Here is a 24975-nt window from a genome sequence, read left to right on the forward strand (position 1 = left end):
GACGTATTATGGTTGATGAAAAGGAGAATTTAACGTCAAAGTTGTCTTTTGAAAAGACTTTACTTGAGTTTTAAGCAGGCTGCTGCCTTTGTTCCAATACAGTGAAAGTGTAGTGTGGGGGATAACCAAAGACCACTGAAAGTGAGCTCAACACTAGCAGTGTTGATTGTGCATCGTTATATTCATTTTTTTTTTAAATATTTTTTTTTTTTGGTTATAATTGTTATTTATTATTATTATTATTATTATTATTATTATTATTATTATTATTATTATTATTATTATTATTATTATTATTATTATTATTATTATTATTATTATTCCTTCTAGACATCATCATTTCTGTTTGATTGAAGTCTTCCACTCCATCATCAGTCACGCTCTGTGAGCGAAACAAAAAAAAATGTATTAAACTCTTTCTTAATAGTTACTCACACCTCCCTTTTCATCGTCACCCTCTCCCATCCCCCATTCTACACTAATTTTTCAGCAGTTCACCTATTATTTTCTGTTGTTGTTAAATTCAATTTTCTTCTGCTTTTATATTTCGTGGCTTTAAGGGGATGGCGTCTTATTATTTTGAGTATTGTAATATTTTGTTGAACTAGAAATGCCAGTCAGAATTCAAACCAAATGATAATTAATTACAATCACTTTTTTCTCAGATTTTTAAAAAAATGTGTAATAATAATTATTCTTTTTTTTTTTTTCTCTCAGATTAATCCTTATGGTCACATATGGGGAATGTTAAAAATAAAATAATGTAAAAGCGTAGGTCACAAAACCAATCTTGTCGTTACGGGTTGGGTTTTTTTTTTTTTTGGTTCACATTACATTTTTCACTTATCTTTTTCCCCTCCTCAGTTTGTTTACTTCCTAGACACACGTACTTCATACTCTTTATTTTCTGTCTTAAATAGTAAAATTACATTTTCGTCCATTTGAATGATTTATGCATGTACAATTTCAATATCATGCATATTTATTCATCATCATCATCATCTCTCACCCTCACCCCCCCCCCCCCCCCCCCCCCCCCCTCTTCCCATCCTTCACCAATTACCATAGCAAAAACCCAGTCATTAAATCCATCACTGTTCAATGTCATGTTTTTATTCATCATTTTATTGTTTCCTACTTTCATTTTTCAACCAACCAATCTCTCACCCCCCTCCCCCTCCCCACCCCCACCAAAAAAAAAACAACAACATTAATTGTACTTATTATTGTTTAATTGATGATAATGAATGTTGTGGACTAATAAATGTAAATATTAGATTTATTGTCTTGCCTTGTGGGCTTTTGTTATTTGATACGCAATTTTTTATTATTATATTTTTGTGCAGCTTTGGGGTCTTGTGGTTTGATGACAATCCTTTCTGGTAGGGGTTCCTGACCTCCCATAACTAGTGGGCAGGGAGGTACTTGCTTTGTCTTCTATCCACTTGTATCTGTTTTCCAATTTCTTTCTGGCTTTGTCTTGGAATGAGATTACCTAGTTTTGTCCTGGCCTTGGCTGGGAGGGAAACAGTCGAATGTATAGTAATAGTTTTGGGAGATGATAGTTTTTTTTCCTTGTAAATCATCTCTCAGTTATGTACTGTTATTTTTTTTTTTTTCATTTTAACATATGATTTGTAAACATTTGAGTGTATTCCTCTTAGTGGGATCTTGTGCTGGTGTCTTGGTGAAACTTTTAGGTGATCTCAAAGTAAGTACACTGATAGTGTGCTCTTGGAATCTACATCTGTTCCCTATTTGACCCATTCACTTTTATCTTACTTTTTCCTCCAGTCATTTTAATTGTACATCTAGAATGTTTTTACTGTCCAAATTTCTTCCTTTTTACTGGTGCTGATATGACCTATATGTGTTTGCAAACCCTGAAAACGAACACTCGCTTTCGGACCTGTCGTTCTCTGTGAGACAAAGTTGAGTTTTTCCCATGGTAGGCAGGTCACTTTCTGTCTTCCATGTCCCTATATCTGTTTTCTGTCGTTGTCTTTGAATGGGGCTAATTAATTTTGTGCATGATTTTATCCAACTACAACTATCATGTTGAAATAAAAAAAACATTAGCTTTAATTTTGATTAATTAAAATTCGTCTTAGATTTATTAAAATATCGATTGGATAAGAGGTAGTCTGGTAGTCCTTGAGAGACGCTAGGACTATGGAGCCGGAGTTATCCCAGTTTCTGTAACGTGAAACGGACATTAGCATTGCTGGATTCCAAGAGCATGCCATCAGTGTACTTAGTTTGAGATCACCTAAATGTCTAATCCTGACTCTGGCACAGGTCCCCACTAAAAGGAACACACTCAAATGTTTACAAATCATATATAATATGTAAAACAAATAATACAGTGCATAACAGAGATGATTTACAAGGAAAAAATATCTCTCTATATACATTTGACCGTTTCCCTACAAGCCAGGGACTCCGGCCGGGTTCTGGACAAAACCAAGTAATCTCATTCTAAGACAAAGACAGAAACAATTAGAAAACAGATGTAGGGGATAGAAGACACGGTAAGTACTTCCCTGCCCACTATGGGAGGTCGGGAACCCCACCCAGTCCCTGCCCACTACGGGAGGTCAGGAACCCCACCCGGCACTAGATGCTTCACATGTAGTTTTAAAAATGTGATCCTTCAAAGCCATGAGGCCCATGGAGCCGGAGTTTATCCTGGTTTCTATAGTGTGAAATGGACATAGAAATTGCTTGCTATCTATGAGATAGAATTCTAGTGTATCGCAAAGTACTTTCCACCAGAACTAACAAATCCAGATACCCAATCACTGCTGAGCGGACAGGGGATCAGGAAAAAATCTTGACTACACCCGGGATTGATCTTGGTCCGTTTGCGTGTGAAGTGAGTGCTCTACCAACTTAAATATTAGGAAACCTCTGCATACTCTGGAGTACATATTTTTGTACCTTGTAGGTGTAGAGGAGGCGACACAAACACATCATGTACCTTAGCGTGTGGGAAAGCTTCCCACCCCTGAGGTAATGTCCTTACCCTGAGGGACTTTGCTATTCTCAGCACAAGAGCAGAATGAGTTTAGAGCTGGTTTAATTTAAACTTGAGATTTTATATAACGCATACCTGCCAACCCTTCCGCTTTTGGCGGAATCATTCCTATTTTCACACTTCCTTTTTGTATTATTCCGCCATTGTCTCTAAATTTCCGATTTTCAAAAATGATGATAATGGTAAGAATTTTTTTTTTAAAGCGCAAAAAAAAGGGGGGGGGGGGGGAGTTGAATGATGAAATTCCTATTTTTCGTCTCAAATTCCTATTTTCAGGCATTCTGATTCCACTTTTGGAATGTGAAGGGTCTGCAATGTCCACTAAACATGCTCAAAGCGTTTTACAAAGGGTCCCTGACCAACAGCAATATGTAACATATAGAGCAAGACATGATGCCTGTAAGGCGATATTACAATTTTTTTTCGGACAAAGGAAAAGCTGTCAACGGCAGGTATTTATTTTACACCTGAGTACGGTGAGAGAATATGAGTAAAAAGCCTTGTCCAAAGACTCAACTATGCGCTGAGCGAGGCTCAAACGCAGGACTGTCTGATCCGAAAACTAGTGTCATACCACTAGACCACATAGCTGCACATTTTCTTAATGCACTGCTCAATTTCTTAATTTTATTTCTTTGTTTTTAAAGGGTTTTACTGCACTTACAAAATATCTCGTTTTTTTCTGTTTCAGTAAAAAGGAAGAAAATTTTTTAAAAGTCAAAAGCCACATGGGAAGAACAAATAATTTCGATTTAGAAAACGCAGAGGTGATTTTGTTTTTAAGGGTTTTACAGCACTTGCAACACTAAGGTCATATATCAGCGCCAGTAAAAAGGAAGAAAATGGGATAGTAAAAAGTTCTAGAATTACAATTAAAGCACCCAAGAAAAGGTAAGCCAAAGGGGAATTGGTTCAAATAAGAAACAGGTGTAGATTCCAAGAGCACACTATCAAAGTAGGTACTTGGTTTGAGATCACTAAAAGTCTCATCCAGACACAAGCACAGGTCCCCACAAAGAGGAATGCACCCAAATGTTTTAGAAATCGTATATAATATAAAGAAAACATAATACAATTCATAACAGAGAGATGATTTACAAGGAAAAAATATCATCTCCCAAAACTAACTATACATTTGACTGTTTCCTTCCCAATCAGGGTCAGAACAAAACCAAGTAATCTCATTCAAAGACAAAGACAGAAAGTATTTTGGAAAACAGACATATGGGGATAGAAGACGCAGTATGTACCTCCGTGCCCACTATGGGAGGTCAGGAACCCCACCCAGAAAATGATTTTCAAAATAACACAAAAACATGATAAATAATGTAAAACATAAATCTGTTTTATTTTACTGTATAACACATTCCATTTCTAAAATAAATACACATAATATAATAGTAAGATAAGATAATACCTTTAAATAGAATTAATTGCAAATCAACCAATGTAAACTGGAATGACATGATACTCGTACACACGTCTAATCTATTACAATGTCCACTTCATGGTGCCATGTAGCATCCAAGGCATCAATGGTGGATAGTAATAAATACTTTCGGTTAATCGCAACATTTCCAGAGAAACTGAATTAATTCACTGGTTAATAATTGCAACAATCTTTGGTTAATCGCAACAAATTTTCGACCTCAAAAATGTGGCAAATTCAAGAAATCAATCAAACAAAATCTCATGATTAAATTTCATCATGGGTGAAATCATAAGGATTGAGAGTGGTCGGGGTTTAATGCTACAGTAGTGTGTCACCACTCTAACAGAAACAAAAGAGGGCAGTGATTTTCAGTATTGTTTTGTGTGGCCTTTTCTGTGACCATTAAGATAGGAGGCAAACGGGCTGGGCATGGTTTAGACTTAGACAACAGGCACATTGGGATTGACAACTGTGCATTCTAATCAACAGGTTTGGTGGGTTATTGTCTCTCATCACTGTTAATCTCTTTGACTCTTAGAAAAGAGTGAAAGTCAATACAATCTGAATAAGATGTTGGCTCGCATCATACCCGCTTTTGTTTGTCAAAATATATACAGGGCTGCTATATGGGTTTTGTTTCAAGCTTAATGCTCTGTTTGTGGTGGACTAAGGACAATGTTTACAACAACTTGTATGAAACTCAACTTTGGCTAATTGCAACATTGGTTAAACGCCACATTTTTTCTGATTCCAAGGTGTTGCGATTATCCGGAGTGGACTGTACATGTTATTTGTATAACGAAATTTTAGTTTGGGATTCCTAGTGACATCATTTCATCAATGTCTCGCTCACAGAGACAACATACAAATTGAAACATTATTAATCTGGGTACATTCCATCTCTGGATTCTTATACACAGCAAATACTTTTCGGTTTAACTTTATAGAAAATGGGATCAATTTTATAATAATTAATTGTTACATAATAGAGTAGTGCACGGATATAACGAACAATCCAAAGCAGAAAAAAAAATATATCTTTATATCAGTGGTTCATTATTTCATTGAAATAATAAGAGGCAACAAGCATTCGTTGTTTCCATGAATTTGCTTTAAGGCAAGGGTGTTCCTTATAAATGTACTCAGTTGTAATAACACCGTATTCATTATGCATTTTGCATATTGAGTTAAATAAAACTGAAGGCACTTTAATGTAAGGATAATACAAATCTATAGAGCATTTTCAAACATTTATCATACATTACGATTTCACGAATCTCGGGTTTATTACCCATTAAATAAATATGGCACCAAATTAAATTTCAGAGATTGAAAAACATCCCCCACATATTTGATAATTCTAGCTTTTTCCAAAAGAAAAATGAATTGTTTTTATATTTTTCATGAGACAAACACTGAGAAACATGAAAAAAAAAAAAAGAAATACATCAGGTAGTCTTGAGCATTATTTGTTGTTGTTTTTAAGGGTTTTACAGCGCTTGCAACACATTAAGGTCATATCAGTGCCAGTAATAAGGAAGAAAATGGGAAAGTTAACAGTTCTAGAAGTACATTTAAAGCACCCAAGAAAAGGTAAGACAAAGGGGAATTGGTTCAAAAAGAAGCAGATGTAGATTCCAAAAGCACACTATCAAAGTACTAAGTTTGAGATCACCTAAAGGTCTCATCCAGACACAAACACAGGTCCCCACTAAGAGGAATACACTCAAATGTTTACAAATCATATAGAATATGTAAATAAAACATAATATAGTGCATAACAGAGAGATGATATACAAGGAAAAAAAAATATCATCTCCCAAAACTATAACTATACATTCGACTGCGTCCCTCCCAGCCAAGTTCTCCGGCCAGGGTCAGGACAAAACTAAGTAATCTCATTCCAAGACAAATACAGAAAGCAATTGGAACACAGACAGAGGGGTATAGAAGACACAGCAAGTACCTCCCTGCCCACTATGGGAGGTCGGGAACCCCACCCAGTGCTTAAAAGCTAATTTATTGTAGATTATGAATAAATAATAAATTATAATAAATTAATATGATTCGGGATAGTTTTGTAGAAGTCATACTTCAGTTTACCAAAAATTTGGTTACGTCATATTATTTGTCCTATCAGAGACAGGCAAAAAAATCCAGATTTCACTGGTTTTAAACAACAGTTTTAGTATCCAAAATATATGGTATTAGTTACTAAAAATGCTGCATGTATGTATATATGTGCTATATGTGCGTAGTCCATGATGAGAATAAAACAATTTAAAGCACCCATAGCATTGCAATAAAAATCTTGGATAAACGTTATATAAATGCCATATTTATTCATCTAACATAGGAACAATGTTATTCCAAAGAAAATGTATTTTTAAATATTCTTAGATGACCCATGACTGGCCATATCCACTGAAGTTTGATTTTTGTTTCATTACACAGACTCTGATGCCAAAAAGAGGCGTATTCGCCTTCATAAATCACTCATGCCACAGTTGTTCTCAGCCACGCCAATTGTCCAACTTTCAATCTAAGAACTAATCAAAGGGACAAGATATTTCAAAATATTTTATAATTAAAAATAACACAAAAAAACTGAGCTTTTATATAGCGCAATATCCACTAAACGTGCTCAAAGCACTTTACAAGGGGTCCCTCTGGCCAACAGCAACATTTAGGACAGAACATGACGCCTGTAAGGCGATATTACATTTTTTTTTGGACAGAGACAACGCTGTTAACAGGCAGGTACTCATTTTACACCTGAGTTTGGTGAGAGAATGTAAGTAAAGAGCCTGCTCCAAGGACTCAACTATGCACCGAGTGAGGCTCGAACCCAGGACCTCCTGATCCGAAAGCGATTGTCATACCACTAGACCACACAGCAACGCATTTTAACACCAAGAATGACTTGTAAAATAAAAGTTGGAGTAAAACACCTCAAATCCCAATTCATGCTAAGGTAAATTTTTCTATTTTACACAGAGAAGTATTGATAAAAATATGAAAAGACGTTTATGAAGCAGTGGCACAGACAGACTGAAAGGAAAATGCAAGAAAAAAATTATCCCAATAAACTATCATGGCGTGGCTGATTTTGAGGGAATGATATATTTTTCTGCCATGTCTGGCAATGTTTCATATACAGCTTTTCAGATGTTTGTCTTACTTACACCAGTAGCTGCTCCCTAATTCATAACACAGACAAGTATTGGTACATCTCTGCTAAACACATGCGAAATTCCATTTAGCCTTTTAGTCTCAACATTTTTGCTTAGTGCATCAACAAACTAAAATAATCTCATACTTGTATAAATTGATTGAAAAAGTGGTCTTGATTTAAAAGAAAAAAAATCCCTGACCGCTTTGAGGGTCAATTTTTATTGATTACTATAAATGAAGCACACGCTTTCTGACCAAAGTGTAAAATTGCGTTTTGTCATTTTATGACAAATTTATATTTTGAGTATTTGAATCCTGAGATAAGTAAATTTTCTTATCTATTAAAATCTTAGTGTATATATCATATTTTAGTCTCCCTTCACTAAGGTACATAATAAGCATAAGAGCTTAAATGCACTCAACGATATCAAATCAGACATAAGAATATAAACAAGTGCTGTATTAATGAGGAATAATAATAATGCATCAAAAAAATTGGATTTTCCTTTTCTGGTTAAACATACTAGATACAATGGTATTATTTGCAGCCTTACCCGACCAGAGAAAAAAAATTAAAAAGAAAATCTGAGCTCAAAGTTTGATAATCACAATCTTGTGAAGCTATAAATGACTCACAAAATTGGTGAGCATGCGTTTGAATATTCGGCACCCCTTATCTGGAACTCCCTTCCAGGATATATCAGATAGTAATGATGCAGAATTCTTTTAAAAAATATCTTATAATGTTTCTTTTTAATATGTAACACTGTAGATTTTTTTTTTGTTTGTTTGTTTGTTGCTTTAGGTCTCTTCCAACACAATTGAGGTTATATGAGAGACCGCTGAAACAAAAAAACAAGCAATCTAACAAAAATAGTACAAATGTAAATCAAAATCATAACCTAAAGATATCATAAGCTAAATTATAAATAACCAAGAACAAACAGGCAGAAGATTTACAGAAAAAAAAAAATATCCCCTGTCAAAAATACAATCACAAACCAAAGAAGCAGGATAGGCTAGTAAAGAGAAGAAGAAACGACATCACTATCGGATCGTACACCCATGCGAACATCATTGGTATATGATTCAAGGGTGATGCTCCCATCCAACCACCCGCTAACACTGTAGAATTTATTGCTTTGTTTCATACTGCATGTTTGAGTGGTTGTATGTTTGAGTGAAAGTTGCCACGGTACTGTCAAGCGCTTTGAGCTTGTTGATATACGGGGTAAGGCACGATATAAAAAAAATAAATTATTATTATTAAAATCAAAAGGAATCAAAAGGGAGTTAACGGACTCAAAGACAAAAAAAACTGCCTTTGAAGTCTGATTATGACTCCCAATACCTTATAACATGCCTTGTTTTGTTGTCCAAGTTATGTCGATATTGGCGAGTTGAATTGAATATAATATCTCAAAATTATGAATAAGAATAGAGATGGAAAATTAACTGAGAAAATCTAGAATATTTTGCTCTTAATTTTGCAAAAAGCTCTCTTTATCTCTCATTACCTTTACAAATCAAGGTTTTATTGTTTTAAGGGATTTTACGACACTTACAATACTTTAAAGTAATTTTGATGGATGTAAAAAGACGATGATAGTATTTACCTAAATTTTGAACTAACTATCAAACACCAAAGGAAAACTTAAATGAGATTGGAAGAAGATCCAAGAGCAATATATTAGTGTTACAGTTATGAAACCATCTATAAGTTCTACAACAATACTGCAACAGAATCTCTGCCAAAAAGGGAGACACTCAAATGACAACAAATTATTTATGAACTAACAATGACATAACCATAATAATGGAGAGATGATTTATGAGGAAAAACAATTCCAACCCCAACATATCCATCCGACTGTTTCCCTCTTACCAAAATACTTCAGGCACGGCTCAGGTGAAATCAAATTATCCCAATCTAGATTTTTTTTAATACAAAAGGAGACCGAAGAAATAGCAAGACTGTGAACTGATAAAGAGTTCATTAGTCCAGGGGAGGCCACTGTTCTCTGTTCTACGGCAAAGTCTTCCCATTGCAACCAAAGTTTTAATTCTCATTACGAAGATGAATTTAAAAGATTTAAATTCTAACAAATATATAAAGTATCATTTAGAGTCATCAGGCCAATGAAATTCGATTTTAATCATGAAAAATAGTTTATGTAAAAGTAAAATATCAGCTTAATTTAAGGGTTAAAAATTATGCTCTTGCCGTCATATTTAAAATATATGCTCTCGTAATGACCTAAAAAAATATTTCAAAAATCTAAATCTAGTCAGCTTTGTTAAATAAAAAACAATGCAGATAAGGCTACTCAAAAATCTGTACGAGCGGTTGGTCTGTAGACAGCATAGAGAGGCAGACAGCATAGACCAGGACTTACTACTGAATCCTAGAAAAAGAATCAAAAAGGAAAACGAGAAAAATTAATTTTCAGGCAAAGTTTAAAAAATTAATTATTTTTATTGGAATGGCTGGAGGATGACACAATTGACAGAAAAAAAAAAAAAAGAAAAAAAAACTTATGTTATCTTATGTTAGCACAACAATAGTTGTGTCCTATTTTGCAAATGACAGGCAATTGTTACTACAATCTTCTTACTGCGATACAAAAACCATAATGAACTCTAGTACAACTGTCTGACTGAAATTGTTTTTAATTCGTAGTTCTCAGGGGAAATCTTTAAAAATAGTCACCACAAACTTACTTCAGGAATGCCCTTTGCTGAAATTTTTTAAAAGCCTGAATACTTTGTTCGTAAACAGCTTGTATGAAAATATTTTGTGCAAAGCTTCTCTTTATCAAATAATATCAACCTTAAATCATAGAAAAGGATAAATATCCATCTAGCTTCCCCCTTAACAATTGCCTGTAAACACCCAATGTTTTCATCTTTTTAAAAATAAACTCACCAATAACCAAGAAAGTCAGCTGAAATTTTCAAAAAACTGGATTTCCGGCTTTAGCCAGAAAAAGGGCATCCGTTTTACCTTATGAATATAATCAGTGTAATGTATTAGTATTAAGAAATTAAAAATGAATGAATGAATGTACGAATGACGAGTCACTTTTGTAACTCTTGTGACTGTATGAAACCTTTGGTGAAAAGAGCAACGTCTTCCGTTGTAAATAGAAAACAAATAAGCTGTGTTTCGTGTTCCATTGATTTAGATCTCCTTTTATCATCACCATCTTACCAAAAATACAACATTGGCGATGAGGATTAACAAGTAAGCTATTAGATTCAACCTTCCTAGACCATATTTCAAGCAAACTAAGATGAATTTCGGCCAGATAGAGCAGTTTGACGTTAGCAAAGAGTCCTTCTCGGAATACTTTGAAAGAGTAGAACTATACTTCGTGGCAAATCAGATCGAAGACGAAAATAGACAAACTGCAATATTTCTCACGATTATCGGTCCATCAAACTTCAGGCTACTAAGGAATCTGGCTACACCAAGAAATATCAAAGAACTAAAACTAGATGAACTTTGCCAGCTGATGAAAAATCACTTCGAGCCAAAACCATTGAAATATGTGCAACGTACCCGGTTCGAAAATAGGATCAGGGCACCAACAGAATCCATCAATCAATACATTGCGTCACTGAGGCAACTGAGTGAATACTGTGAATTCGGCACAACACTGGATGAACGTCTGTGCGAGCGACTGGTGAGGGGGATCAATGATGAAAAGATTCAGTGCAGACTACTTTCTGAGACTGATCTCACATTCCAGAAAGCAGTCACAATCGCCCAAGCTGTGACCACATCAGAAACAGGAGCAAAAGATTTGCTAACAGCAGGCCCCCACCAAGACCATAAGATACACCATCTTCGTCAACACCGCTACAACAACAATGACCACGCCAACAAACCTAAACACAAAACTTTCACCAACCGGAGTTCAACGTCACAGTCTCACACATCATCGAAATGCCAACGCTGCGGCAGTGACCACCGAGGCACTCCGTGCAAATGGATCAACGCGAAGTGTTTTCATTGTAACAAAGTGGGGCACCTGTCCAAGGTATGTAAATCGAAAAACAGACCCAACCACCAACCTCAGCATCATAAACCATCGTCACACACAGCTAAAAGCGACACTAAGAATCATCGATCGTATTATGTATCAGAAGACCAAAATCACCATCATCATCATCATCACAATGTCGATCACCCTGAACCAAATGCATACGACCTTTTCAACATGGAACAGGACTTAAAAACACACACACCGGTGTGGGTACCGCTTCAAATCGAAGGGAAGGAAGTGTCATTCCAGCTTAACACAGGCGCATCAGCAACTATACTACCGAAAACAACATACGACAAGTTATTGTCACATACACCTCTAAAACCATCAACTGTTGTCCTGAAAACATATACAGAAGACACCGTACAGATTTGCGGACAATGTCGCGTGAATGTCCAGTACCAACAACAGCAAGCAACCAACCTGCCTCTATTCATCGTTGAAACCGCTGGTCCACCACTACTTGGAAGAAACTGTTTGGAGACCATCCAACTCAACTGGAACAACATCTTCCACACCAACGCTAAAACACACGCACAGGAACTCCAATCAATGGTTTCCAAATACAACGTGTTCAACGACAATGCTGGGTTACTAAACAACCACACCCAACACATCTTCCTGAAAGAAAACGCCACACCCATCTTCAAAAAAGCACGCCATCCACCATTTGCTCTTCGGGACAAAATTGAAAGAGAATTACAACGTCTAGAAAATAACAACATCATTGAGAAGATCAATTACTCAGACTGGGCAACACCAATCGTACCCATTCTCAAATCTGATTCGACACTCCGCATATGTGGGGATTATAAAGTGACCGTCAACAAAATGGTTGCAAAGGAAGAACATCCAATTCCGAGGATAGAAGAGTTGGCCAACAGGCTTGCACATGGTGAGAAGTTTTCAACCATCGACTTCAGCCATGCGTATACTCACCTTCTTCTCGACCCTGATAGCCAAAACGTTACGACGATCAACATGCATCGTGGTCTTTATCGCTACAAACGACTACCATATGGCATATCTTCGTGCCCAGCCATCTTCCAACGGGTAATGGAATCTGTCTTCAAGGATATCCCAAACACGGTGATCGACAATCTGTATCTCACTGGCGCCAACGATGCACAACACTTCGAAACACTTGAAGCCGTGTTGAAGCGCTGTGAAGAAAGGGGACTGAACGTAAAAAGGGCTAAATGTGAATTCCTGCAGGATGAAATCGATTTCCTTGGATACCACCTCACGAAGAACGGCATCACTCCACAATCTAAGAAAATTGAAGCTGTACGAAAAGCACCTGCACCAACCTCAATCCAGGAACTACGAGCCTACCTTGGAATGATCAACTACTATTCCAAATTTCTACCCAACATATCACACCGTCTTGCACCACTATACGATTTACTAAAGAAAGGAAGCACCTGGAAATGGACATCAGCTGAGCAATCAGCCTTCGACGATTCGAAATCGTGTTTAATGTCCACGGAGCTACTGGTTCATTTCGACCCCAACATCCCTGTTGTCGTTACCTGCGATGCCTCACCAAGAGGCGTATCAGCGATTCTTTCGCACCGTTTCAACAATGGGAATGAACAACCTATCGCATTTGCTTCCAGATCGTTGGATAAAGCAGAACGAAATTACTCCCAACTGGACAAAGAAGCGTTATCTATCATTTTTGGATAACGAAAATTTCACAAATACGTTTTTGGACGACATATTACGATCAATACCGACCATAAGCCACTATTGGGTCTTTTCGGAGAAAACAAATCATTACCTGACCACGCATCATCGCGAGTACAGAGATGGGCGGTCATTCTGAGCGCGTACGACTACCAACTGAAACACGTCCCAGGTCAACGCAACAACGCAGATGCGCTCAGTCGTCTACCGCTGCCTGAAGTAGCAGCACCTACGCCGTTTCCTGAAGATCTTCACCAGATCTTCCAGGTCATCGACAACCTACCCATCTCCAGTACCACCATCACATCGGAAACTACCACCGACCCTGTACTTCGTCAGGTGTATCAAATCGTCGCACATGGTCATCCATGGCCCACTACAATTAGCGAACAACTTAGACCCTATTTCGCACGCAAGCTCGAATTGAGCATTGACAATGGATGCCTGCTGTGGGGTACGCGTATCATCGTTCCAACGTCTCTTCAACGGGATATTCTTTCACTCATCCATGAGGATCACATCGGAATCGTTCGGATGAAAATGCTTGCCAGAAGATACGTGTGGTGGCCCAAAATTGATATGGATATCGAATTCTGTGCGAAATCGTGTGCCAATTGCCAGAGTTTTAGGAACGTACCCGCTCACTCACCTACAATCATGGAACTGGCCAACCAAACCCTGGAGTCATCTTCACATTGATTTCGCTGGCCTATTCTTAGGTCATATGTTCTTAATTATGGTGGATGCGCACTCTAAATGGCTAGAAATTCGCATTATGAAACGGATTACCTCAGCGGATACTATTTTTCAACTTCGTCATGTGTTCGCAACTCATGGATTACCCGATAAAATTGTTTCAGACAATGGTCCATCGTTTGTCAGCGAAGAGTTTCAAAATTTCCTTCGGTTCAACGGCATAGAACACATCAAATCGACACCATACCACCCATCTACAAACGGCCTAGCTGAAAGAGCAGTTGCCACCTTCAAGTCGGCGATGAAGAAAATGAACAGTGGTAGTGTTCCTGAACGTGTAAACAGATTTCTTCTGAAATACAGATCAACGCCACAAACAACTACAGGCCTCACCCCAGCTGAACTGTTGCTTGGTAGAAAATTAAAGACTCGTTTAGATTTAATTCATGATCAGGTGCACAAAACTGTTGAAAAGAATTTGGACTGTCAGAAAACTTACCATGACAAACAGTCTCAGTTTAGAGACTTTACCATTAATGACAATGTTTTTGTTAAAAACCAAGGCAATACCAATCCATCTGACCCAAAATTTTTGCCTGCCAAAATTGTTGCGAAAACAGGTCCCATGTCTTACAGAGTTCAAATGTATGAAACTGATCAAGTTAAACGCTTTCATGCAGATCACATTATCCCAACTCATGTTGATCTCGATGCTGGGGCATCTCCGTCTAAAGAGGGGGAAGGGGAAATAGACACTGAACAAATGGGTATGAGTAATGCAATGAATAGCAAACCAGTTGACTTGGCAGATCAGTCAACACAATCCACAGATGAGTCAGTAGATGATGAAAACAGTCTGACGCCGACCACATCTGAAAGTAATGTTCGAACCACACCAGTGTTGAGAAGATCACGCAGAACAATTAAACCACCGGAAAGGTTAACTTTGTAATTTCACCATGACCATTTCTTGCTCAAGGGATTTGAGCCACTTATCTTTATAATTTGTTATGTGACCTTGTTTTGTCACTTGTTCTTTATCTCTCATCAAACTACTTCTAAATTTATGATAGTCGGTAAGAAACTCACCCATCAAATAACTATTAATAATTTTGCAGAGAAAATCAGCAACACCTTACTTTATGAGATATATATTCACCTTAACTTTTAGTTCTGTATTAGCATTATTTAAGGTTGGGGGAATGTAATGTATTAGTATTAAGAAATTAATAATGAATGAATGAATGTACGAATGACGAGTCACTTTTGTAACTCTTGTGACTGTATGAAACCTTTGGTGAAAAGAGCAACGTCTTCCGTTGTAAATAGAAAACGAATAAGCTGTGTTTCGTGTTCCATTGATTTAGATCTCCTTTTATCATCACCATCTTACCAAAAATACAACAATCAGATTGTCTTCAGAAAGTTAGATACTGCTGGAAAGTCCTCAGCATACGTGCTTTATCACCAAACTTCTTGTTCAATTAAAGATGCTTATATATAGTCTGCTGCTGCAGGAGCCAAAAATTATAGTTCTGAGTATTTTTTGTAGTAAGTCTGCAATAAGCTCTAAAGGACTGTGTCTGCATAAATATAAAGCATTGGCATCCAACTCTAACCACACAAACTAAAGCAATAACTTCACTGACTCAATGACTTTGAATAGAGCACTTGGAGTCACCAAAAATTACCAACATTCATTCCTAATCATGCAAGTGCTATAAGGATTGTTGAGATTGTATAAACCCCAAATGCTGACAAGAATCTTTTAAAATAAAGTAATAATAATTAATAACATCGTAAAATATCGTTGTTGTCTGAACAGATTAAATAGTTTTCTTCTTTTCATGTAAAGAAAAATATTTTAAAATGGAAAAAAAAAAGCTTATCTAGTATGGCACGGCTCCAAACAAACAGTTTCTTCCTGTTGTCAAAGATCTCTTATAACTTACAAGCAACGGTTTTATTGGTTGATTTATCAAACACAATCTTTGCTGACACTGCATCTTCAACAGCCATTCCTGTTGTGGAAGAGAGAGAAGAAAGTCAAAGTTCAAGCAAACACTTTCAGCATTGAAGAATACACTATACCACATATAAAGTCATATACAGCCTATAAATTTTATCACGATTTCTGTAATGTTACATGGACAATAATAATTGCTTGCTATCCTTTGAATGGAACTCTAGGCCATTGCAAATTACCTTCCATCTCATTTAAAACTATCAAACCCAGCAACGCAATCACAATGAAGTAGACAGAAGGATCAGAAAAAATCTTGACTGCAACCTGTGTCAGATACTGATCCATTTGATTGTGAGGCGAGTCTCTAAAATTTGAGTTTTCAAGATCCTCACAAATCAACAATCTTATTTTCATTTCCACATTTTGGAATAATTTTGCTTTGCTAAGACCTATTGGCCATTGGTTTCTTTCCAGTAACCGTTGCAAATTGGTGGAAACATGTCATCTGCCCCTGTTGCTGCACTGAAAATAAGTAGAAGCCATACTCCATGGTTGGTAGAAAGGTAGTAGTCCTTCAGAGCCATTAGGGTCATGGAGCCGGAGTTTATCTCAGTTTCTATTTGAAAATGACAATAACAATTGTTTGCTATCCTTTGGATAGGGCAGTAGTCTATCACAAAGTACTTTCCACCAGATCTAACAGATCCAGCTATCCAATCACTGCTGGGTGGACAGAGGGGTCAGAAAAAAATCTCGACTGCACCCGGGATCGATCTCAGTCCTTTTGATTGTGAAGTGAGCGCTCTACCAACTGAGCTATCAGAACCCCCTGGTAGAAAGGAGCTCTGTAGAAAAATGTAGTCTAATGTGCATCTGTGATGCAAATAAAATACTATGAAGATAACCTTTTTTTAAAAAATAAATAAATTCATCAATGATACCAATAAAAAAAAAATTATTAAAAGAAGCCAAATAGTTTTGAAAAAACATGATTTAATATAAACGATTAAGTTTTTTACAACCTTTAACCTTTTGCTTTAATTGCGAGAACACTGTGTATAAATTTATTGTAACAGTTTAGTATTATCAATATCATTCAATGCTGTTGCATTTCTGATACAACTCACCTAAAGACTTGAAAATTGTAGTTGCGGTTCGTCTTGCCTCTTTTGTGCCATTTATAACCTCTCCAATTTCAGCATAAATAGATGCCTGATAGAAACAAAAGAAAATACTTTTAAAACTATCCCATCATGCTTTGTTCACCTGGACATTATTACAAATCACAGTGACAGTTATTCAAACTTTAACATTTTTTAACTTCCTAAATCGAAAAGGGGGGGAGGGGGAGTTTTTCTCTTTAATCTTCTACATGGTTACTATCTCTCATCTCTTAGGAACAGTTAATTAGATTCACTTAAGCTAATGGTGTTTGAGTGAACAGATGATCAGCCTACTTTTAAGATTTGCTTAATTTTGAGGCTTTAAGCAATCCTTGAACTGCTGACATGATAAAATATAAAAATTTCATAAGAAGTTGAATGTAAATAATGTTTAACAGGTTCTGGTCTCATAGTAAGAAGAAAAGGTTGATAACATTACAAAAAAATATGTTCTGTAAGATGCCAAGGCTTCTTCTCTTTTTGAATTTTTACAGTTCATAGTTTTGGTTGTTGACTGGAGACTAGTTTGAAACCATACAGTTCCTTATTAATGTAGTTTGTTCTTTTGTCTTTCTTTTTTTAAATAATCATATTTCAACCCTTGAGACCTTCTGCTTTACCGACAAATATGCAAATAGATCATTTCAAAACCAAGGCTAGCCTGTCGAAAAGATAATTAAAAGCTTATAGACACATAGATAACCACGCCTCTAGGACAGTCGTCAGAATGTAAACAAAGGCAGTGATTGGTAAACATCAAGAACTACACAGGTTTTACTATCAATGGCATGTGTCTAAGTAAAATACCCACTGTTCTACCATTTGATTAATAGAACCAACACATAAAACTATGTGAAAATTTAAACACTTATAAAATGATTGAGAAAATCATGTAATCATTAGTCACCCATCCTTTAAAAAATATTGTATAAAAGCATTAACAATCGTCAGAGAGAGGTCGATACCATTCACATTATTGTTTATAACCAACACACTATGTTTGTCCGAGCACATGTGAAGATGTGTAACAAATTCCATGCTTTGATTGGTCAAAAAATCTACTGGTTAATTGGATCAAATACCTTTGACAGGAGGATATCACCACTATCCTTTTCAGCTGTACTCCTTGTATCCGCGTAGACAACCGAAGACCTCATCAATTCTCCTTCTATCTCAGCCCGGTCTGGTAGCGGTGCACCAACAGCTAGTAGAATCAAATTTTTAAAATGTGACACACCATCTCAAAATGGTAATATGTCAGTGTGAACAAAGTGCAGAAATCTTTATCTTTTTCAGTCTTAAGTAATGTAAATGTTGCTGCTCGAAGCTCGAGGAAATGAATAACAGTGTGAAATTTGAATGTAAGCTTCAATTTAATATACGAAAACAGATTAAATGGATGTTTCAGGTTTCCCCTTTATCGACAAAACAAGATTAATGAAACACTACAGACGAATGAGATAATGTGGTGCTTGTATTTCTCCGAATATGATTGCGTAGACACTATCGCCATTCATAATATGCAGTTTTTTTTTAAATCCTGTATTATACAAACCGTTGATATGTGCTCCTTTCTTCACCCATTTGGCCATCAGGATAGGGGTTGTGGCATTTGAAACGGTACAGATGACATCAGCATCTCTGACAGCTTCCTCCACGGTGTCACAAGCAACAACTTCATTACCCAATTGATTTGCCAATTTTTCTGCATTTGATTTTCTGTGATTCCAGATCCTCACCTGGGGGAAATTCCAGGTGACAAATTAGGGAGCAGGCACTGGTGTAAGATAAAATTCTAAAACGGTGTATACGAAACAGTGCCAGACAAAACAGATAGAAAAATAAAAGGAAAACAAAATCCCCCAAAAATATCAGCCTGCCTCCACTGGGGATGCAGGTTGAATTTTTGGGGCATGATTTTTCTCTTGCATTTTTCTTCCAGATTTTTTCTGGTACACTTTCATACACACCTTTGCAGATGTAGATTCAAAGTGGGTTTGTTTTGATTTTTAAAATCAATTATCATAAAATAATCAAGATGAATTTGGAATATTCTCAATTAGCACAAATAAATAAACATGCCATCAGTTTAGTGCCTTGAAAATTGTCAATTATTTAAAAAAATTATTTTTTACGTAGGTGAGATCAAAATTAATTATACATACATGAAGAAAACATTTAAGTGCATAAAATCTAGTTCAAAAGTTATCCTAAAAGGAATAACATAAATTTCTCCAGTGAACTATTTTCAATCTAAAGGTCCTAAATAATTCTCAACAATTGAATGTATTTTAAATAGTATGAAAAACACGTAATGCTTGATATGAAAACTCTATGAAGTCATACCTCTTGGAACTTGTACAAATGTGACAACGCGTCATAGTGGCTTTTTGCCTGCACTCCAGCACCCAGCAAAGCCAGTATTTTTGGTTCGCCGTTGACCAGATACTGTTTAGAAAGAAAATAATAAATTAACTTATAATAATAATAATAATAAAAATAATAATAATAATAATATTAATAATAATAATAACAATAAATAATAATAATAATAATAATAATAATAATAATAATAATAATAATAATAACAATAATAATAATAATAATAATAATAATAATGATAATAATAATGACAACAACAATAAAAAACAATATTAGCATGAAGTAGTTTAGATCAGGGAAATAATTCATTAACTATAAACGGTTAGAGAAGTAAGTTATGATATTATTGATGGTAATATCTACATTAGGTAAATGAAAAAGTAAATTAAATCATGAAATGAAAAAATGGTAACAAATTACGAAACGGACAATATTTTTAAAAATTAGGAAATGTAAAGAGGAATAACTGACGATAAAGAAATATTGAATAACGTTTTTCTTTATATCGTTTCAATTAAATCTGCCAAAAGTAACAAAATCCTTGGGTCAACCGTGATCCACAAATTCAACAAAATGGAAGCCTTGTTGAATACAAAGAATATGCTTTTTATGATGCTTGTGAAGCAAATTTGGTGGAATAAATGTGACATTTTGTCAACAGTATAGCATAGCAAAGTGGTTTGGATTTTGCCTCACAACTAAAAGGCAATGTATACTTGCCATGATTGTACCAAGTCACCATGCCTAAGCTCACTTCGTAATGCTCCATTGCAGCGGATTCATTCATTCATTTAATCCTTCACATTCCTTGTGGAACATAGGACTTCAACAGTACATCTCCACTGTATTCTGTTTCTGTGTTCTTCACCTCTCCCCAGGACATTCCAGCCAACTTCACCTCTTCCTCACTAGACCTTCTCCATGTTTCCTTTGACCTCCCAACCTTCCTTTTTCCCTAAGGGTTCCAGTCCACCACTTGTCTCGTAATGTCCGTTGTTGGTTTTCTGAAAGTGTGACCAATCCATTTCGATGATCTTGTCGAGATTAGTTTGCTAATTTCCTCTTGTCCAGCTTTTAACCAAAAGTTTTTATTACTGATTTTCTCAGGCCATCTGATACCAAGTACGTTTCGAAGACATCTGCTTGTGAAGATTTGAACTTTTTTACAAAGAGTATTGGTCACCCTCCATGTTTCTGAGCATATACAGAAGGACTGCTTTTACATTAGTGTTGTATATTCTGAAACAAATGTCCCCATGAGAAAGAAAAAGAGAAATTTTGAATATTTGTTATTTATCTCTAATATAGTGTCTTATTATCAACAACACTATTGTCGCCATTTCTAATAATTAAAAGTTTGATTACCTTGGTGGCTATGACTGATGCTGCAGCAGTTCTCTTGGCAGTTATAACATCTCCATCTAAAAGCTGATTAAAGTTAAAATGAAAAATTGTAAGGAAAGTGATGTAAGTAAAAGTTAGTTTATATTTTGGATACAAACATTTGAAAGATTGTTGAAAACCTAATTCAATGGCTTTTTTTAACAAAGTGAATATTGAATGGGGAGGTTGTCACAAAACCTATTTCAATATGGTATGTTTCATCCAAAGAAAATGTTTGTTTGACCAATCAATCTCAAGGATCCGAACCTGTTTTAAAGAATGCAGTAAAAACTATTATATTTAAAATTTGAAAAGATTTTTTTTTAAAGATTAGATTTATGAGAGAAAAAGATGGTTTTGATGGCACTGACACTTTTACACATTGTGGAACCAGTCAGGGTTTCATTAAAATCAATTTTTAGATTTCTATTTGTGTCTTTTGAATATGTTTCAACTGTTCTGACCAAAAAATAATATACCTCTAATGCAATTATGCTAAACCACAGTTCTAATATTTCATTAAAAAATCAGATTCTTGAATTTGCAATATTGGAAAGTTTTTGTGCATAGTAAAATACTGTTGAAAGCTGAATTGTTTTTTGACAGCATTCATCTTTGAGAAAACAGAATCATCATTTATCCTAGATGCGAACCATCACGTTAATCTGATATTATGTCAATATTGACCAAATGCTAACATTGAAAAGCAGTCCTTCAGAGCCATTAGGCAGATGGAGCAGGAGTTTACCCTGATTTCGATAGCGTGAAACGGACAATAGCAATTGCTTGGATAGGACGCTAGTCTATCTCAAAGTACTTTCTGCCAGATCTAACAGCTATCAAGCTACCAAATCACTGCTGAGTGGACTGAGAGGTAAGAGAAAAATCTCAACTACACACAGGATTGATCTCGGTCCCTATGCATGTGAAGTGAGTGCTCTACCGTCTGAGCTATCGGGACCCCCAATAAAATTGAGCTAAGATAGATCCTAGAACATTTGAGTCTACTTATGTGCTTTTATAAGCAAAATGAGTATAGTAACTTATGTTCTGGTTTATTCCTGATAATTAAAACGTTAATGTTGAGTTTCTACACCAGGACATAATAATAATACTAACCAAAGGTGAAGGTTAAAAGTTTTAAACTCTACTATATAGTGCAATTGGTTAAATCAATAAAATCTTACAGCCTTTGGTTGTCCATTCTTGCCATCAAAAGTAATTATGAGGGCGTTGTGAGTTGGAATGTCTTTGTTGAGAGGGAAAAAGGTAATCAACTTGGTAGCAATAATGTCTTCATAGCCGGAATACACAGGCATATTACCAAATATCCTGGGGGAAAAAAATTAAAACAGTTGTTACCCTTTTTGAGTGGGGCAATGTCCTGGACAGCTACATAATGTTGAAAGACGACTAGTTTCTTTCTCCATCTCTTCGGATGATGTATGCAAATATATGATTTCACTTGACAGAAAGCAACAGTGCCCGCCAAACAAAAATCTGATAAAGTGTGTGTGATGCTATGACAGATTGAGCAGAATGAAAAATACAAGAGAAGCTGCACCAAAAAAAAAACAACAACAAAAACAGTGAGCTTCAGCTGGAGATGGGACCCTTGACCTGTTTACCAAACAAATGTGCTACGATTACACAACATGTTCCACTGTGAACTTTTTTTTGGCAATTAAACAAACATGAAGAAAAAATAAGAATGAAGGCTTCATGCCACATTTAAATCTTATAAAAATATGAAAGAGAAAAATTTAGGAACAAACAAATTGGCAACTTCTGAAGTATAATGCCATGGAAGGTTGACTTTGGGAAAGATCTTTTCTCTATTTTTCTTTCTGCTTTGTCACTGTACTAAATATAACTTTACGGATTGTATTATTTATTTCACTAAAGTGTCATCCTTGCCTTGTAACTACATTATGTTTAAGTTTTCATCAAGGGCCAAATTATCAGCTTATATATCTATGCTCAAGTAATAATTGATCTCTCAATGGAATACACATTAAACATCATGTTTTTCTGTACCGATTTCTATCTAAGATACATGAAATGTGATTATCCTTGCAATTTTGGCAACTTTCCCAGCATATGATGGCTAAACAATGTCCTGCATTGTGCGGCTATGTGGTCTAATGGTATGACACTCACTTTCAGATCGGAAGGTCCTGGGTTCGAGCTCAGCGCATAGTTGAGTCCTTGGAAAAGACTCTTTACTCACATTATCTCACCATACTCAGGTGTAAAATGAGTACATGACCGTCAACAACTTGTAATATCACCTAACAGGCGTCATGTCCTATCCTACATGTGAAGTATTGCTGTTAGCCAGGGCCCCCTGTAAAGCGCTTTGAGCAAGTTGATATTGCGCTAGATAAATGTCAATAGTAGATTGTCTTTAGGCATGCTTTAATAAACTTCTCTTTAAATAATGTATGATGATTTTACTGGTTGAGGGGGGTTGTTGTATTTTTTTTTTTAAACTGTGTTCTTCAGTATGATGCTATTGACAAGCCGCTAAATTGCCATCCAGTGCAAGACTTTCACCATTTTTAAAGAAGGAAGTAACATTTGTGCTTGGTTGTGAAGCAGACTGGTACATACCACGTCTGTAACATAAGGAAAACTCCCACACATTTTTTTCAACAGCAGTTTGACTGAGAAGGAGGTTACTTCAACTTCATCATACTGATGTGAACCAACCAATTGAAATCGACATGGATCAATTTTCGGTTTATTTGTTACAAAAGTAAATAATTCTTACCCATTGTGTTCTGGGATGCTTAGCCATAGTCGGTTCGGCTGGTTTATTCCCGAACTGTCCCCTTGAGAAAATCTTCCCATGGCTTTCTCCAAAGCTACAATAAGAGAACCATAGTCCAAAATTTTGTCAATTTCAGAGTTGGTGAAAATCTTCATAGAGCTAATGGTATCCATCTTTTTCCTGGAGGAACTTTCCAGTTATACTGATCTAGACCGGTCTATGTGAAAGTTGTATCGAGATAAGATAAGGGACGGTAACCTTGTGTTGTTATCAACGAAGCAAGCCGTTTTTTTACAATCCAGTCGACTAATGAGAGGAACGAGCGAGCAAATGCAATAGCACAATGTTTTGTTTATTTCAGACAAAAGAAAAAAATGAATAAGTAAATTTTCTAAACTAAGTATAAGTCTAGGCCTAGTTGACTCATTCAGCTTCCATCAACAAGCTCTCAGTTCACGATGACTTTTCTGTTTGTTGAACTCTGACCCCTGACCCTATTAAACCTTTTAAGTTGACACCCCCTTTTCCCAGCCGGCAGCCGGTGAAAACAAAAATAAACATACCTACAACTCAGTCTCATCTCAGTCCAAAACAGCTGATTCATAAGGTTAAAATATTGAACCTATGCGTTTTAGTAGAATACTCATAATATCCGCCAGCCGGAGATAACGTACCACCACACAAGATTATGTGTAACTTGAAACGTTTATAGTCTGATTGAGAAACTAATATCATTAAAATGATTATTTCAAAAAAAAAAAAAATTAAAAAATAACAAGAGTTGAGTGACGTCAATTTCGTTCCTTCTAATGGGCAGGCCATAGAAATTGTTCGTCTGAAGCCTTTTCAAAAAAAATTCATTGCCAGATTATTGTCATATCACCTATCCTTTTCAGCGTTTATACCAACGACCAACTTGAGTTCGAGAACATCCGGAGGTTTCTGATGATCTGTGACTTGCGTCCCAGGCTTCTGATTTCAAGACCATTGAGGGAGACTAACAAGAAACTGAACATCTCCTGGAATGGGAACATAATATTGGAGAACAACACATTCCCCGTATACCTCGGTGTCACCTTAGACCGCACGCTGTCCTTCTCTCAGCAAACAAAGAAAACGAAAGCAAAGGTGGTCACAAGAAACAACCTCCTAAGAAAATTGGCAAACACTACATGGGGAGTGTACCGAAAGAAAGTAAAACGTGAGTTGTATTCAACATTACAATCAATGA

General features: G+C 36.0%; 1 protein-coding gene across 1 annotated transcript; it reads right to left on the reverse strand.

The window, feature by feature from the left end:
- Positions 1–4361: 4361 nt before the first annotated feature.
- Positions 4362–24234, reverse strand: LOC144973422 (ketimine reductase mu-crystallin-like). Its single transcript, XM_078915862.1, has 9 exons — positions 23745–24234; positions 22159–22303; positions 20954–21016; positions 19553–19654; positions 18762–18945; positions 18289–18410; positions 17171–17255; positions 16030–16098; positions 4362–10048 (listed from the first exon to the last, which is right to left on the reverse strand). Coding segments are annotated over exons 1-9 (945 nt in total). The 5' UTR covers positions 23918–24234; the 3' UTR covers positions 4362–10046.
- Between the last annotated feature and the right edge of the window lie 741 nt (positions 24235–24975).

This window comes from Berghia stephanieae, chromosome 5 (assembly GCF_034508935.2).
Source record: "Berghia stephanieae isolate SIO BIC M18660-M18661 chromosome 5, UCSD_Bste_1.3, whole genome shotgun sequence".
NCBI lineage: Eukaryota > Metazoa > Mollusca > Gastropoda > Nudibranchia > Aeolidiidae > Berghia > Berghia stephanieae.

Excerpts from the sequence above, each read along its gene's own strand:
- LOC144973422 (XM_078915862.1), bottom strand. The coding sequence starts at position 23,917 with ATGGATACCATTAGCTCTATGAAGATTTTCACCAACTCTGAAATTGAC. Across the intron at positions 22,304-23,744 it reads AGCATCCCAGAACACAATGG|GATATTTGGTAATATGCCTG; the intron begins GTAAGAATTATT and ends TTTTTCCCCCAG. Across the intron at positions 19,655-20,953 it reads CATCAGTCATAGCCACCAAG|TATCTGGTCAACGGCGAACC; the intron begins GTAATCAAACTT and ends CTTTCTAAACAG.